Source organism: Glycine soja, chromosome 6, assembly GCF_004193775.1.
Source record: "Glycine soja cultivar W05 chromosome 6, ASM419377v2, whole genome shotgun sequence".
Classification (NCBI taxonomy): domain Eukaryota; kingdom Viridiplantae; phylum Streptophyta; class Magnoliopsida; order Fabales; family Fabaceae; genus Glycine; species Glycine soja.
In genome coordinates this window covers 48,304,234-48,322,461 of record NC_041007.1, presented here as the reverse complement: position 1 = coordinate 48,322,461, position 18,228 = coordinate 48,304,234, and the positions used below count along the sequence as shown (strand labels likewise).

At 32.5% G+C, this 18,228-nt stretch overlaps 3 protein-coding genes across 4 annotated transcripts; 1 reads left to right on the top strand and 2 right to left on the bottom strand.

The window, feature by feature from the left end:
• Positions 1–435: 435 nt before the first annotated feature.
• On the bottom strand, positions 436–2,608 carry LOC114417453. Of its 2 annotated transcripts, XM_028382667.1 has the most exons (5): positions 2,451–2,608; positions 2,202–2,347; positions 2,053–2,125; positions 1,828–1,893; positions 436–1,231 (listed from the first exon to the last, which is right to left on the bottom strand). In XM_028382667.1, the coding sequence occupies exons 2-5, from the start codon at positions 2,246–2,248 to the stop codon at positions 935–937; spliced, it is 483 nt and encodes a 160-aa protein (XP_028238468.1). In that variant the 5' UTR covers positions 2,249–2,347; positions 2,451–2,608; the 3' UTR covers positions 436–934. The 2 variants fall into 2 exon arrangements, with proteins under 2 accessions (XP_028238468.1, XP_028238469.1); XM_028382668.1 differs by lacking the exon at positions 2,202–2,347 and having other exon boundaries at positions 2,451–2,602.
• Positions 2,609–4,919: 2,311 nt separating this feature from the next.
• Positions 4,920–9,739, top strand: LOC114417451 (high mobility group B protein 10-like). Its single transcript, XM_028382664.1, has 6 exons — positions 4,920–5,239; positions 5,782–5,860; positions 6,120–6,282; positions 6,975–7,061; positions 8,000–8,385; positions 9,421–9,739. The coding sequence occupies exons 1-6, from the start codon at positions 5,028–5,030 to the stop codon at positions 9,511–9,513; spliced, it is 1,020 nt and encodes a 339-aa protein (XP_028238465.1). The 5' UTR covers positions 4,920–5,027; the 3' UTR covers positions 9,514–9,739.
• A 4,550-nt stretch (positions 9,740–14,289) lies between these two features.
• Positions 14,290–16,174, bottom strand: LOC114417450 (berberine bridge enzyme-like 22). Its single transcript, XM_028382663.1, has one exon. It carries the CDS (start codon positions 16,127–16,129, stop codon positions 14,540–14,542), a length of 1,590 nt encoding a protein of 529 aa, XP_028238464.1. The 5' UTR covers positions 16,130–16,174; the 3' UTR covers positions 14,290–14,539.
• Between the last annotated feature and the right edge of the window lie 2,054 nt (positions 16,175–18,228).

Below are 18,228 nucleotides of genomic sequence, written 5' to 3'. Positions count from 1 at the left end.
GTCTAAACGCAGGATAACTTTGTTGACTAGATAAACAGAACGCTGATGTTATTACTTATTACACATGTACCTCCTCTAGGTTGCACTTGAAAATTTTATAAAACTTATTCCACAAAATACTTGTTTTCATTTACAGAGAGAATAAACTCCGAGCAGTTGTTGCTCAAAAGGGAGAGGAACGACAGAAACATGCCCTATTTCGTTTTCCCTAAACTATGGACAGAGCAGTATATGAACCAAAAGTGAAACATCATTATGTCTTCACTGTTCCTCATTCGCTTCAGTGATTTCCTTCTTAGGGTGCTCAGCTTCATTATTATACGCATTAGAATTGTCATTATTCTGTACAAAAGTGAAACATCATTATAGATATCAAAGCAACCTACATATAAACTGCACACGCCAGTTGCAGCTAAATAAATTTGTTAAATCATATTAAAGAGAAAATTGCTAATGGTTTATATTGATTGAAATCCCAAAGTATAACAGAACACATACAAGTCTTCGCTTAGGAATTCAGAAACAACACAAAAGGAAACTAAAATAACCTAACACAGGATTCAGTCCCTCACATTGAGAGAACTACCTCAATCACAACTCACAAATTTCAAAGCAAAGGTATCCACTATTTTTCCTAACTTCCTTTGTACAAAAACAGTCCCCCCCCCCCCCCCCCCCCTTCCTTCCCTCTAAGATATGAACTATTCCTATCTGAATTGGAATTGTATTACTGTGTATAGATGATGAAGGAATTACAAGAAAATAAGAACATGCCCCCAAGCCAGAGACACGTCTCTAGGCTACAATCGACAATAATCTCAAAACATATCCCCCACTTATTCTCTTTCCCCCTATATATCAGATTCTACGTCCTTTTCTCTTTCTATATAACTAACTCCTCCCTTCCCCCAATAGTGGTTCATGTTAGGTTGTGCTAGCTTTTAGGCACTTTGGCCTTGGGCCTCTTGGTGTAGACCTTAAGAGCTTTCTCACTTGTAGTCTGTCCAAGAACCATAGGAACTGGGTTCCCATCAATATCACCCTCTCTAATTTCAGCATTTTCCTCAAAGCAGAGAGAAGGGAACTTCTCTTTGATCGTCTCTGTCTCTGTCTCTGATGCCTCCCAAGTTGCCTCCTCTACCAGTTGAGCTTCAGAAATTGTCTTGCCATTTCGCTCCCCTTCTCTAGTTGCTAGTACTGCTTCAGGTGCTACTGGTTCTTCTTCATCTACCTGCATGTCAGGGACCCTTGAGTTCAACTCTCAACAAATGCACCAAATGATAGGAATTATTCCTATCTAAAAAGGAATTGTATTACTGCGTAACTGTGGATAGAAGACGAAGGAATAAATGATGAAAATAAGGGCCAAGCCCCCAAGCCAAAGACACACACCTCTAGGTTCCAATCAACAATAATCTCAAAACATACCCCCTCCCCCCTCCAAAAAAAAAGGAACTAATTCTCTCTCCCCCTATATATCAGATTTTATCTCCCTTTCTCTTTCTAAAACTAACTCCTCCCTTCCCCCCAATAGTGATTCCCATAAGGTTGTGCTACTTTTGGCACTTGGGCCTCCTAGTGTAGACCTTAAGAGGTTTCTCACTTGTAGGCTGCCCAAGAACCATAGGAAACGGTTCCCATTAGATAACCACCCATAATTAACAGCCTTTAGGACTGGAATTATAAACCATGACATCAACTATAAGATCATGTTAAACAGAAAAAACAAAAAATAAATAAATACAAATTATCAATTAAATATTTTGGACAGACTAAGGAACACTAATTTTAATGGACTAATAATGAGATGTGTAGATCAACACATACACTTTTAGTGGGACCATGAGCTGACATAACTTCATGCATCTTGCGCATAAGCATCTCTTCTTCGACCTAAAAATCAAAAGTTCAAAATTTAGAGAATTGTCGACACAGATGAATTTGGGTTCAATTTAAAGGTCATCCATTATCAACTCCTGTTCAATTATTTTTGCTAAACCAGTAGCAGAATAAAAAAAAGTAATGCAAAACCCTAAAAACCAAATTGAAAACCTGAAGTTTCCGCAATTCATGGAACATGGATCTATATGCTTCCATAAGGACCTCATTCTGACTATCCATGTGCCTGTTGAGTAGAAACATAGAATATGAAGAGCAGTTCAAGTAAATTAAAGCAGAAGCATTGGGTTGAAGAAATGTACTTCAATAACTCCCCAGTGTATCTTGGGTCAAAATTACGAAATTCCATGTCGATCCAATCGGAAAAGGGATCTGTTTAGTGTATAAATGCACAGAGAATAGTTGTGGGTTCGAACCAATAATGACCCGGTTGGATTTGCAGCTTAAACTGAACGGGAATTTGTCATGCACAGACAAAGAGATGCAAAATCGTGAAGAAATTCAATAAAAACTAAGGAAGAAGTTTAATACAATCAAAGCCTAAAAGTTACCTTAGATTGAGGGATTGAGAGAGCCAGAAAACGATTTGGATGTGGATTTCGGATCTGATGGGTTTGGATTCAGATGTTCACGTAAGATCCATTATTAGATAATGAATTTTGAAAATAAGACGTGGATAGATTTTAAAAGCTCAATCCTTAAAAATTATTTTCAAAAGATTGGACTGAAAAACATTTATTGTAAAAGTAGAAAACAAACTATCAACACATGGAGGCTTTTTTTCTTCTGTTTTTTTTTTTTCACAGCCAAATCATGGAAGTTTGTGATTAGATTATATAAAATTTGTAATATTTCTTGCTCTTTTTGTTTTCAATTTTTTTTTGTTTTTTTTTTAGATTGTAATTAAGATTTTTTGACTTTTCTGGTAGAATTTTAAGATATTTTTATAAACTTCAATTTTTTTAATCAGTTATAAAATTAATCATCAATTACTGTATAATCTATTTTTACTTATATACAGTGACCATTATCTTTTGTTGTTATGTCAGTTTAAAAATATTTATTGTGCATTATATATCTCTTTTGAAAATGCTTTAATTTAATTTAGGTTAATTAAGTTTTTAATTTTTCAATTTTTTTAGATTTCAATTTTTAGTCTTTTAAATTATTTTTTTTGACAATTTTTAGTCCTCCTATAATTTTCCAATAGTATTTTTAGTTCCTTAATTTTTTTTATCTATTTTTAGTTTTTTATTTATCTTTATTACTCAAGATTAGTCTTTGTTTTGTTCATTTTTAGTCTTTTATTTTTATATATTTTGAAATTAATTTTGAGCAATTAAAATAAATGAAGGACTAAAAATAGGCAAAAAAAATTGAGGGACTAAAAATACGGACAAAAATTTAACTAAGGACTAAAAGTTCTCAAATAAATTTTGAGTGACTAAAAAATTAATTAACCCTTGAAATTAATACAATTATAACTTTGAATTATTTAGAAAAATTAAGGTTTAAATATATATTTGGTTCATACAATTTAACACTTTTTTTCATTTTCGTCCGTATATTTTTTTTCTTTATTTTAATCCTTACAAAATATGTTTGTTTTGTTTTTCTTCTTCAAGTCACTTTAAATAACACCTTTGAATCGTGAAACAACTGTTTTCGGTAGTGAAAAATATATTTATATAAAGTGCTTTAAAGATAAAAAGAATAAAACAAAATATTTTATAAGAATTAAAACAAAAAAATAAATTTGTAAGGACAAAAATGAAAAAAATGCTAATTTACAGGAAAAAAGTATTTAAGTTAAAATTTAATGAAAAATCATTATACATTATACCAATTAGATATCACTATTAATAAGGCTTTTAAAAAAATATTATAAAAATTAACAAATTCATCCTGTGATTAGATAATACTTGTTAACCTCTATGAAAGTAATAAAACCAAGTTATTACTTTTAGGATGAAACCTTGATAAAATTCTATTGATATCAAACAAGTTAAGGTTTAAAAGTTCATGTTGGTTAAAAATAAAATTTCCACTAATTTTTTCATTGATTAGGGATTTCTATTTTTTGTTTTTTTTTTTTATATAAGATGTTATTGTTTCTCTGGCCTTATTAGATTTGATTTGAGTCCTTAAATAAAATTGGATTTCTATAACTAGAAATTTAAAAAAATATATCATTGTGAGAGTAAAACTGAATTTTGTCTCCTTAAATAAAAATCTGGTTTGAGTTTTATAAATAGATATTTCATACTAATATCATGATATCAATGATGATAATTTTTTTAAGAAAAATGTTAGTGACATTCACTTATACTCTCTCTCAAATATTCTCTCTATGATTGATTAAAATCTTTTGGAAATAATTAATTTTCATAGATTTCATTTCTCATTAATATAAATCAGGATAAAAAATTATTAAATGATAAATAAAACCTATTAAAATAATAATTTCAAATAAATTATAATCAATCATAATCTTAGGAAAAAAATTATATCAAAAAGAGATTATCGCTGGTATTTTTTAAAAAATATCATTGATTATATTTACTTAAATAAGTTTTTCAAAATTTCTTGAGTGAAAATAATCTCACAAAGAAAAAAAAATCCAATGCAATGAATTCTAACCATATATCAATTGATGAAAGTTTAAAAATAAATAGAGAAAATACTTAACACTATAAAAAATATAAACATGATTAATTAACATAAAGAAATATCCCACTTGCAAACAAACAATTAATTTCATATTCTTAAAATCTAAAATAAAGAAAAAAAATACGTACCATTCTATTTATCACATTAAATACTTACCTTATATGTGAAAAGATTTTCTTTTTGGTAACGGAACGGAAATATGCAGATTAATATATTATTATTATTATTATTTTTTTTTTTTGTTTCACCTACATTGATTTCGTCTAATTTAATTTATATTATACCAACATATACCACCACCCTAAAATACCAAAAGTGCAGATGCAGTATATAAAGGATTTTTTATTTTATATAACCTATGGTTTTGCAATAATCGAAAGCAATTGAAATTGTCCTAAGGTAAGGTGTTTGAATGCTTACATACATAGATTAAGGATTTTAGGACCAAAGAGGGAGTCATGAATGTGACAAACAAACCAAACCCATATGGTTCCACCAATGGGTTTCAGTCTCAGCTTCAACAAAATGGGTGGGAACAGGGATCATCTAGACTCAGACCCACTAAGCTTTACCCTGCACCAACGGCTCGCTACCAGGACATTGTTCGTGATGCAAACCTCTTCTGGGGAACGCTTCAAGCTTTTCACAAAACACTTGGCACCAAATATAAGTAAGAATTTAAATAAATCAATAAATAAATACTCTTTTTCAATTATTCTCTTTTACTGTTTTATTTGTTGCTGATTTTTTTTTATTTATTTACTTTGTTGGGTTGGTTAATTTGTTTATGGGGGGTGTAAATTTGTGTGCTTTTTGGTGTGTGTGTTCGCCCACATAGCTGATGGTGAAAAACGACATTTTGAAAATTTGCTTGTTTTGTATTGAGTTTAGAGTTCTAAAGCTTGCATGGTTAGTTAATGATCATGAAAATTGGCATGCTAGTACTTTTTGCTATGCTGTTAAAACTTGCCCTGGTTCTATTGGTTGGACAATTGGGAAAATTGTGGTTAATAGATTTTCTTGAAGTTGGGGTTTTGAAAATTGGTTGGCTTTAATGAGTTTGATGCTTCCTTCTTATTGATTTTATAGTGCACCTGTTATTTTCTCCTGTCTATTTATTTGCACATGGGAGTGTTGAATGAAGCGTGGATGATGCAGAAAAGTAATAATAGAATTAAAATTGATGTCACTTTTCCCCTTTTGTTTGTGTAGGATTTCTACTGTGGGAGGAACGCCACTTGATCTACATCGTCTTTTTGTCGAAGTTACATCTCGCGGTGGGATTGAAAAGGTATGCATTGCATACATCATTCTCTATTAATTGTAGAAAATCAGGCCCTTTATGTCATGAAACATGTTTGTTTTGTTTTCTTTGTTTATTTTTCCTTTTTTTATGATGTGATTTTGGTTGAATTGAGTTTGGTTTACTTTCAGCAGATTTGGTGCTGATTGTAGAAATTTTAGGTTTTAGATTTATCTATGATACAGCTCTGTGATCTTATAAAAATTGTTAGATTCATTTATCCTAAGCGTTTCTTAAATTCATGTAGGTGATTGTTGATCGTAAGTGGAAGGAAGTGATTCTGACCTTCAATTTCAAAGATACCATAACCAATGCATCATTTATGGTGCGCAAATCCTACCTCTCGATGCTTTATCACTTTGAGCAAGTGTATTATTTTGGGAGGCAAGGCATTCCTCCCACAACACCTGGTGAGGAAAGATGATTTTCTTTTTCCTCTCTTGTTTGAGATCCTACTTTGACTAGTAATATAACCAAACTAGAGGATATAAGTGAGAGGCATCTCTCACCTCTTGAGCTTGTTTTTTGGTTGAGTTAGGCCAAAACCCAAATTCTAAATGGTACTAGAATCTATCCTAGTGATTGTTGTTGAGCTTGTCAGGTCTTAGGATGTTCAGTATTGGCCAAAATAGAGATATAAGTGGGGACAACTCCTGCATCTTGTTTTTGGGATTGAGTAAGGTCTAAACCCATATTCTAAGATGGTATCAAAGTCTATGATAACGATTGTTGTTGGGCTCATCAAGCCTCGAGATGTCTAGATCTTGGTGTGAGGGGATTTCGGAGATTTCACGTTGACTAATGGTATGTTCAAAATAGAATATATAAACAGGGGCAACTCTCACCTTGAGTCTATCCTATGGATTGTTGTTGGGCCTATCACACATTGAGATGTCTAGTCCTCGACATGAGGGTTGCATTGGAGACCCCACATCAAATAGTGGCATGGCCACAATAGAGTATATAAATGAGGGACAACTCTCACCTCTTGAGTTAGCTTTTGAGTTTGAGTTAGGCCCAAATCCAAATTCTAAGACCTAATCATGTTGTGATTTTTTTTTTCTTTTGCATCTTTGTCTAATCAATACTTTCATTTATCCAGATCTTATGATTAGAGGCCAATCATGCCAACCCTATAGCTCCACAACCATTCCAGAAGTTGCTGCTGTGAATGATTCACCTGTTCAGAGTAAGTCAACATTTAGATCTGATTACTGCTTTGATACTTCATATATTCATTTGACTCTATATTTTTATTCTCTTAAAACTGTGCTTAATAAGACATAGTCATAATCTCCAAATTACTAAAACCTTGTTTGAGCAATTTTTGTAAGACCGCTTTTTAATAGAATGTACTTTTGGAAGAATCAATTTTGAAGAGTTTATTTTTAGTAGACAGAGTCCTCTGTTTCACATAAAGTCATTTTTAAGAATCTTTTTAACTTGGGTGGGAAATTACCAAAATAAAAATTAATGCATTTTATTTTGTGTGAATATTTAGTACTTTAATGGAGGCCAAACTTAATTATTAAGATTTTGTTGAAATCTGAGTTTTAGGAAGAAAATGTGGAAAACAAATAAAAATGTTTGACAATATGATGAGACTAATATCAGGTGTTATAGGATACCCTAACCTAATGTTCAAATTTGTATTAATTCTAAGTTAGGTACTAGTACTACTAGTACAGACCCAAGATAACTTAAAATATGACTGATAGCCATAATATTGTGACAGATTGCATGACTGGAAAGCTTTAAAACATACAATTGCCAACTTCCTTGTGCCAACAATTTTGACACATTCCTCATGATTTAGGCTATACTTTTTGTTGTCATCAATAAGCAAGTTGAAGATAACACCTACAATATTTTAATGTGATGTGGAAATAGAAGTAGGGAGCATGCTTTTTTCTTAGAAAATTTATTTTTTCTCGTCCTGCGATTATTAGTAAATATCTGCTTCTGTTCTTTTGAAATTGGAAGTAATGAAACAAATTACTGTTTTCAATGATTCATTTCTACAATTTCCACTTGGCATTGCTTTGTAGCTTTGTGTTTATCCAATCATGGTAAGTGGATATACTTCTCATGTATAACTGTAACAAGGATTTGCTTTCTAATTTGCAGGTACTCCAGTACAGGCACATGATGATATGGTTTCTGGAACAATTGATGCGAAATTTGATGTTGGATATGTAGTTACAGTGACTCTAGGTTCTGAGCAGCTGCAAGGTGTCCTGTTTCATGTTCCTGATAACGTGTCCCAGAGTTCTCATGCCGAAGGCACATCTAGTTCACAGAATCTTGGTGATGACACGTCTAATTTACAGAGTCGAAAGAGAGCAAAATATGCACCACGTGATCCATTTCGGCCAAAGTCAAACAGGAGCGGTTACAACTTTTTCTTTGCTGAAAATTATGCCAGGCTGAAGCCCTCGTATCATGGGCAAGAGAGAGCAATTAGTAAGAGGATTGGGTTTCTGTGGAACAATCTGTCAGAAGCAGAAAGACAGGTATAGATGCACTCGTTTTACCAATGACGACAGTTTTGTGCTTTGGTTTTGTTTGGCTGCTGTTTCCTTTTTCTTTTTTTAACTTCACATACTGGTCTCTAACATACATAGTGAAGATGAAGGGAAATAAATGGATAAGTTATGTGTATCTGGACTAGTTTTTCAGGCATATGGATCATTTTCCTTCTTTTTCCCATCATTTATCTCTTACTGTTTACTAATGAGGCACATGCTGCATTGAGTTCTGTTTTAAGATTCAGAAAATTAATGACATGTCTGGTATTTTTCTACTTTCAATTTATTGATGCTACATACTTTGTTGCTTGCTATATTTGCATTTGATGTATCTATTATTGATGGGGTTGCTAATCTAGATGTGTGTTAGATCTCGAAACAGTTTCTATTTTCTTCTTTGTACACATGACTTGATGCTTAGCTATTTTTTCATTACAAACTAGAACTAAGCTAAATTTGACTTCTAAGAGAATGTTCTTCCACAAGTTTTATATTTTATAGCTAACTATTTTCTATTTGCTTATGGAAGCTATAAGGGATAACCACTTGTAATTTTATGTGGGTAATAACGACTTCTCAATTCTATGTGAAAATATTAGGAAGGCTATAAATATAAGAAGGGCTATATTTGTTTTAGTAATAATGGCCTTTTGCTTTTTTTGCCTTTTATACAATTTAACTTGTCAGAGAAAAAGTTGTGTTAACCATAGAATAAAAATACATTAGCTTGCTGACCAAAGTCCAATTCTTTGTCATATGTATGGAAAAGATTTTGTTAGGAGAAACAAAGCTCACTTTGGTGATCTTTACATCTTGAAGGGTTCAGTTCAGTCTCTAACTTTCAGCTGGAGATACCAAGATACCTTTAGTGCTAAAAAAATTACATTTGCTTGCCAAAAACAGAACATCGATGTGGAGCTACCTTATTTGTTTGGAGTTATATTCTGGGGTTATTTATCTCCAAGATTTTGTCATGCATTGTTTTTTTTTTTTTTTTTCATGTGTGTGAATTTGATGCAGGTTTATCAAGAGAAAGGGATAAGAGATAAGGAAAGATACAGGACTGAACTGATGGAGTACAAATCCAATAATTCAACTCCAAATGCTCAATAGGCTGTTTTATGTAATCCTTAGACTGTCATTTCATATGCTTCATCTGTTGTTCTTTTCATGCCTTTGCTATAGTTAATTTTCTTATCCATTCTACAGAGAAACTTAGAAGAGTAGCTTTGTGACAATTCTGGTGTAAATTATGCTGAATGGTTTTAATAAACATCTTGTAGCGGTTAATTCATTGTAGTTACTCTTGAAATTAAGGGTCCTTCATTCAATTTAAACATCTTATTTGTAAGTCTACGTCTCATTTGTGACATGGCCTTGTTTGTTTACTGTTTTCAAAAACAGTTTTCTGTTTTAGGGTAATTACTTCCTCACATCCTTCTTTGCTTCCTACACCCCACAATAACAATCAAATGACAAAATTACCCTAGTGAATGCACCTCCTTCCCTAACCTGCAACAACACTGCCTTGCCCCACCCGACACTGCCCAATCCCCTCACCGCAGGATGGCTGGCGGCAACAATCCCAACTCTTCCCTCCATAACAAACCTCCCACCACTGACCATTCAGATTTTAAATCCACCTCCCATGCACATGATACCCGCCTTTCAATAAATCCACACGAAACCACTCTTCTGAGTCACATATCCTCCTCACTCATGAGTTATGACCAAATCACAAATTCTACTTCTTGAATCAACAGTTTAACATCAAAAGTGTCATGCTTAAAAATACATTCATTTCTTATCTTCCAAATGCACCAAGTGATTGCACACCACACCACATACCACCTCTCTTTTTTCACCTCTATTATTCAAAACATACACACATGTTGCCACAAGTCAGATTCTACATCCATTGATGGCAGTGTTTCCAAACCATATCCACTTTTGGGCATGTGAAGAGAATAACATTCCGCTTCTTGAGGTTATCCTTTGTTGGAAGCCTATTTTTGATAACCCTTTAAAGAAAGTGTATGATCTTTGAAGGAACTTTTAGGCTCCAAAAAAAGGAAAACACATGCTGTGGCGATGTAAAATGAATAAGACTTTATGGGCCGATTTCACAAAATACTCCCACTAGGGTCTAGCTCCCACAACCAAACATCTTCACCGCCCTCTTTGCATTTGTATATTTGCCACGACATTAAAATATTTTTTTGATAAATTTCACACTTTCAATTTCAATTATGAAAATGCTAGCAATACATTGTACACTCCACCTTTTTGGTATAATGAAGGGAGATATTTAATTATTTGTTTTAAATAATTTATTTTATTAAAAGCCGCCACTTCTATTCTGTTTAGTTCAGCACCTTCAATCGTTTCAGTTGCAAATAACGGCCTATGGCGCCATGGTTGTCATGGCGGAAGAACAAAAGGAGAAACGAGCCTACATCCCTACCCGACCCAGTTGAATTACATCCTTCAAAACCCTAATGAAAACAGAGAGAAGCTCCAAACCTGTCTTCTCTCACTCTCACGCGTTACTCTGCATTGCTTCGATCACTGCTGCCGACGACGTGATTTGGAACGAAAATGGTGTTATCTGCCAAGAAACTTAAAAAAGAGAGGAGAAAATGACACTGACTTGGATGACTACAAATCTACAAGACTATGGATTACAAAGAGAAAGAGGTGTATATAGGAGATTGGAGAAGAGAACCTTGTTCAAGTCATCGCAGATAATGGAAGCAACTATGCTTTTGTAGGTAAGACGTTGGAGGAGAAAAAACCAAATATTTATTGGATTCCTTGTACAGCCCATTGCATTGATATGATGATTGAAGACATTGGGAAACTTCCCTTGATAAACAAGACAATTAGAAGGGCACAAGACAATTAGAATGGCAATCAATCTTGTTGGGTTTATCTATAACCATTCTAGTACCTTGATTTTGTTGAGGCATTTCACAAAAAAAAAGGGAATTGGTGAGGCATGCCATTACTAGATTTGCTACATCCTATCTATCGTTAGAAATACTTCATAAAGAGAAAGCAAATCTTAGAATGATGGTTGTTTCTGATGAGTGGAACATAAACAAGTTGTGTAAATTTTAAGGATTCCCTATATTAACAATTATAGGAAACTAATAGGATCTTGAAATCTATGATTCTCACAAATAATAGATAAATAGTGCGTATATTTCTCCATAGTAAGATTTCTCCCTGGTGCACTTTGATTCCTCGAAAGAGAAGAGAAACAAAATTTTGCTTTCTTGACTACTCTTTCTATATCTCTATGTTGGTTAAAGAAAACACTTCTCTCTTAAGAAGAAAACATGTTAATGATTATTAACTCCTTTTATTACTCATATTTAACTCATTATAATTTAATCTTTAATTATTAATTATTTATTAGTCCCTGCATAATTCACATTGACTTTGGAATACATTAATTCTAACAAGTTGTCTAGGCAGGCTAATGGGAAGAAAGCCGAAAAAGTTGTCTTCATGCCTTCATTTTGGAACCATGTGGTTTTCACTCTTAAAGTCATGACTCCATTGGTTTGAGTGCTTCGTCTTGTGTATGGTGAAAGAAAACCAGTCATGGACTATATTTATGAAGCAATGACTAAGGCAAAAGAAACAATTATGAAATCTTTCAACAATAATGAAAACAAATACAAAGATGTGTTTGCAATCATGGATGATAGATGGAGTTTTCAGCTTCATCGGCCATTGCATGCTGCTGGTCACTTGTTAAACCCAAATATCTACTATGACAACTTGGAATTGGAGTTTGATTTTGAGGTCCATAATGGATTGTATGAATGCATAAGGAGGTTGGTGCAAAAAGACAAGCAACAGAAAGTACTAGTTGAGTCACTACTTTACAAGAGTGGCGATGTCCTCTTCGGTTCTGATTTTGCAAAATCACTAAGAAAAACCGTTGCTCCTGGCGAGAAACTAATTTAAGTTTTTTTTTAATGTTTTACTGTTAAAATTCTAAGTCATACTCTTTTGTTTTATAGATGATTGGTGGCGAATGTTTGGTCACCAAACTCCAAATTTGCAGAGGTTGGCTATCAAGATTTTGAGCTTGACATGTAGTGCATTGGGATGTGAACCCAATTAGAGTGTATTTGAGCAAGTAATTGTCAATATTATATATATATGTTTTAGTTTGATGGTAAAACTTATTATTATGTTGTTATAGGAAGAAACTAGTTGACACTTCTTTATAATTATATTTATGTTACAGATTCATTCAAAAAAGCGAAATAGGCTTGACCATAAGAAGTTGCATAATATGGTTTATGTCAAATACAACCAAAAACTCAAAGAAAGACATAATGCTAGAGATGAAATTGATCCAATTAGGCTCAATGATATTGCTGAATGTAATGAGTGGTTCGTGGGAGAGATGAATGATGCTGGAAATGAGTTGGTTCTTTATGATGATAGCACAAAAATGAAAAAAAAGAAAAAAGAAAGGAGCTATCAAGTGGTGTTCCAACTGTGAAAACTTCTAAAAAAGGTGCAGCCTCAAAAGGGAGACAAAAAGTGGTTGAAGAAGATGATGAGGAAGTTGAATTTAAGGAGAATGATGAGGAGTCCAAAGAAGAGAAGTTAGTTAATTTTGAGGAATCCAAAGGAGAAGAGGGGGAGGGATATGCTTCACTTGATTACAAAGAAGATGATTATGTTGAGCTTGAGGAAGAGGATTAAAGACATTTACTTTGTGTTTGCATTGCTTTTTTACCATTTTGTTGTTTTGAACTCATGAAGTAGATGAAAATGAGGTCGTTAGTGGTTTATACATTTTTATTATGAGACTTATGATGCTTTCTAGGAATTGAGTCTATGGTTCTTGACATATTTTGTTAGTATATTTAGTTTTTATTTATTTATTCTCAGTTTTTTAGTGTGTTATTTTTATTTTGTCCACTATGAAGCTGCCACCCGCCACACCATATGCGCTGCCATTATCTGCCATGGATAACGCTGGGAATGACAGTCTTTTTTGACTTAAGAGTTCTCACATCTGTTCATAAGCATTGCAATTTGCAAAACATATGCAAGATATTGCTTTCCCAGATACGTTAATGAGGAATGTTACAGTAGCTTTGGTGCTAAGCAATATATTAATGTGAGAATTCTGGTCAGCTGTCAAACTGATGGTTCATAAGTCATCCTACTAACTGATACCATTAGTTCTTTCTATAAATTACTCAAGTTATGGTGAATATTATTTCCCTTAATCTAAAAGATTGTATGCATTCTGATATATCTCAAATTTAACTTTCTAACTTCATGGATACTTAGAAGAACTCGAAGCATCATAAGGACAGAGATCTTCTCAAGGGTCAGGCTGCGAAAAGCCAGAAGGTGTAGTTGTACTTTTATTGTTTGACTTTTGCCCTGACCAACGCTTTTTTGTTTCATCATGGTATAGGCTATTTTGTGTTCAGTTATTTTTTGCCATTTATCTATTCATCTGCTTCCCCATTTACTTTTTATTATAGAAAGTTAAAAAATGTTCATTAGTCATTAATTTGTCAATAGATGTCCATTTTACCTACCATCTTTGCTTCAGTATCATTTTACTCGCTTCTGTTATGAGTTTGTAATAACATCACCAAAAAATTGTTCTACCTGAAGGCCGTATTGTACAAAATTCTTGAGTTTATATTCTTACTTCAGAAGCCGTTCTCAAGTTCAAATAGGTCGCCCTGGGTATTTTCCTACCTCAGTTTTAATGTGAATTACTATTTTATTTTATCAGAATGTCATAGCAGTAGCTTATCTTTGGTGCGGAATTGTATCAAACATGGACCATTACACTTCTTCTGTGCAATGAATTTAAAATATGAAGGTAATATGAAAGAAAAGGGAATGAGATGTGGATATAGGAAGGGTAATTAGACAACAAAAATATGCAACTTAAGGGTACATTCTTACGAGATTTCGTAACTTCATGACATGTTACACAAGTCCACATACATCATATCCATTTTGAAATTGAATCCCCTCCCTTTGAAATGTTTGCAAAATAATAACACGGCAGAAGATTAATCTGATAATGAAGCACTACACAAATGTCTTAGATGCTCCAAATAATATCATGCCCTTAATGTTAAGAATGGTGGGAATTCAGGAGAGGAATACTCTGTTCATTCCTGAAAAAATTTAGGGGGTCAAACTTTGTCTTAATTTGAGCTAATCTCCTAAAGTTTCCCTTAAAGTACTTCTTGCCCCAAACACTAGCTTCTGAGTAGCTTGTGCTGTCCAGCTTGTTTTTGCCCAAATCAAGATCCTTATAGTTGAAATAGGCAGCTCTAGGAGATTTTGAGACATAAGGAGTCATGTATTTATAAACCATTTTGGCCCATTGTAGATGCCTCCTGGATGCTTCGTCGCTATTCACTTCCCAATTGACCAAGTATTGTAAGTTGTACAAGTTGCCCTTTCTGTGGGGAAAAGGAATTTCAGATTCTGAAATTTCATTCATTCTACCACCATATGGTTCCATTATCAGGAAGGCTATTTCTTCTTCTAGAAGCAGTTTCCAAGCTCCTTCTAGACCAGATTTTGGTACAGGCTCCTTAAAGAAGTCAGACTTGGCCTTGAAAGATCTTTTAAACATGGTAGTTCTGTTGAGCAAGAGTTCTAGAGGGTCCTCTATGTTGTATCCAGCTATGAACATAACTGATTGAATCCAGCTCATTTCAGTGCAGTCTTTGGCCTGCAATCCCAATTCAGGGAAACTCTCATTCATCAGTGGGATCAACCTGTCTACTCCTCCTAGGAAAATAGAGTTGAAGGTTGCTCGGAATTTTTTTGATTTGTCATGGCCACTAATTTGAGCAATTACTCTAATGACAAGATCCTCATGCAAGTCATGTGCTATGTATTGCCACCTGTGAATGAGATCGGTGACTCCTTCCTCAGGTGTTCTAGGAACGTTGAACCCGGTAACAATAGGTGGAACTCTGACCAACTTGATCTTCCATGCAAGGATGACTCCAAAACTAGAAGCATCACCTCCTCTGATGGCCCAGAAAACATCTTCTCCCATTGATTTTCTATCATGAATCTTCCCATTTGCATCTATGAGGTAAGCATCGACAACATTGTCTGCTGCTAGGCCATGCTTCCTCAACATCAGACCCTGTCCCCCTCCACTTATATGTCCTCCTATCCCTACACTTGGACAGGTTCCTGCCGGGAATCCGTGCACTTTACTTGCTTTTGAAATTTTGTAGTAAAGTTCACCTATTGATGCCCCAGCCTGAACCCAAGCTGTTTCATCAGCAAGGTTAATTTCAATGGAACGGATGTTGATCAGGTCAACCATCACAAATGGTACATCACTAAGGTATGATAGCCCTTCATAATCATGGCCTCCACTTCTCACTCTTAGCTGCAACTTCAGTTCTTTGCTGCATAGAATGGCTGCTTGAATTTCTGATTCATGGAAAGGTGTTAGAATCATAAGAGGCTTCCTTGATGAAATATTAACCCATCTTGGATTTTGTGCCAATGAATCCCAAACTTGGGGATATAGTGTGGAGGATGAGGTGAAGGTTATTTTTTCAATGTGTTCAGAATTTCCATCAAGTTGGGTTAACAAGCATTCCTTGAATTGCTTCTCAACTGATGTAGCATCTGCACGTGAGATTGGAATAAGCAGTATCAGAAACACTGCACAATAACTCAATTCCATGTTTACAATTATTTCTCTAGTTTCAGTTGATTATGTTTCGTTACATAATTCACACATTTATATACATGATAGTTCGTTGACATCATTTTTATAAACAAAAGATCGATATGAATTTTTTTAAAAATAATTTATTAGTATGAATCTATTTTAATCATTGACTGTCAAAATTGTTATTTTGACAAGTAAATTTAAGCACAACATATTAATCAAATAGGTAATTTTAATTAATTAATGATCAAAACAGACCCATATTAATAAATTGTTTTAAACTGACACATTGTTTATAAAAATTAACCAAATTGATCTATTGGCTATGGGCATACATGCAACTCATGTTTAGGTGAAAAGGTTGAATATTGAACTAGATAAAATGCTGACGCTATTTTGTAATCAATCCAAAATTAATATACGTTGATTTGACTGTGCGAGGCGTTTACTATTCCATTTTGGCTGCTTGAGATATTGAAAGTAAATAAAAACCAAAACGTTTTAAACTAAATCACTAAAAATTATTTTATTAAAGGCAAAAGATACATCATACATGGATCACGAGAGAAATAAAGGATTTAGGGATAGTCTTTTCGTCATGGATAATCTATCTATCTAATCAAAATTCATAGGTTTGGAATCATATATCATATAAAAAATAAATTTGATAGAAAATGGCAATAATCTATCTATCTAATCATATATCATATATCATACAATAATATCATATGATATAATAATAAATTTGTAAACAAATTCATAGGTTTAGAATCCGGTGACATTCCAGAGAAATTTTCAAGGTTTGAAAACCTATATCAACAATGTGAAATTTCGGATAACACGGGCTATAATATCGTGTTTTGTAAAACCTGGTTTGTTACATATAATAATAATAATAATAATAATAATAATAATAATAATAATAATAATAATAATAATAATAATAATAATAATAATAATAATAATAATAATAATAATATCGTGTTTGTTATTATTATTATTATTATTTCAGAATACAAAGTATTCAGATTTTAAAATTTGTTAATTATTTTGAAAAATTATTCTAGATAAATATTTTATTTTTTATAATAAAAGACCCACTAATTATAATAAATACTATTTATGCACAAATTTAATATTATACTTTTGGATATTGCACCAATTTGGCAAACACTATATATTAATATTCCAAAGTCAATACATTTTTTAGAGGCACCAAAGACAATACATGATTTCTACTAAATTGATTTAATTTTATATTTATATATTTTTATCCAATAGATTGTACTTAATTGAATATTAAAAATTACCATTCATGTTAAAAAAAGGTATTCAATTTTATGGTTTTCAATATAATTAGCACTATGATTTGTAATTAAGCTGAATTTAATAAAATTTGAATTTAGTTTAAACCAAATCAAAAATAATATCTCACAATTAAGGTAATTTGCATTAATTTTATTTTATTTTGGGCATAATCTGCATTATTTTATAAAATATGGTTATTTTGTAATTGTTTAGAATACCACAATTGTTAATTTTAAGAACAAATCGGTACAAGTGAAATTGAATTTTTTTCTGCAACCTTCATTCTACATTCTCTTTCTCAAAGCATGAGAACATTGTAAAAATATAGAAATGTAGAGCGTGCGATTTGAGAATTCCTCCGGGCCCCTTAGTCCCCTATATATAAGTAAGAAAAGATATTATTTTCCTGATAAAAATATCTTATGGGATAATAAACTAAAAAATTTGAATATAAAAATAAAAATAGTTTATTTTCCTTGATTTTTTAGTATTACTTAAAGAAATTATAAAAATTAAAATATCTTTGCAGGATAATAAACTAATATATATATATATATATATATATATATATATATATATATATATATATATTGTGCATCAAACTATTCTATCCAAATTAATACTAATTAAGTGATAATAAATAATTGTTAAATTTGATATATAATTTTCTAATTAATCATTTTGAGTCTCGAAATAAGTGAACGGTGTTTAACAATTTAAATTAATATGATACAAGTTTAATTAGTGAAAATAAAGTTGATAAAAATATGTAATCATTCAAAAAATATAATTTAGAAAGTTTT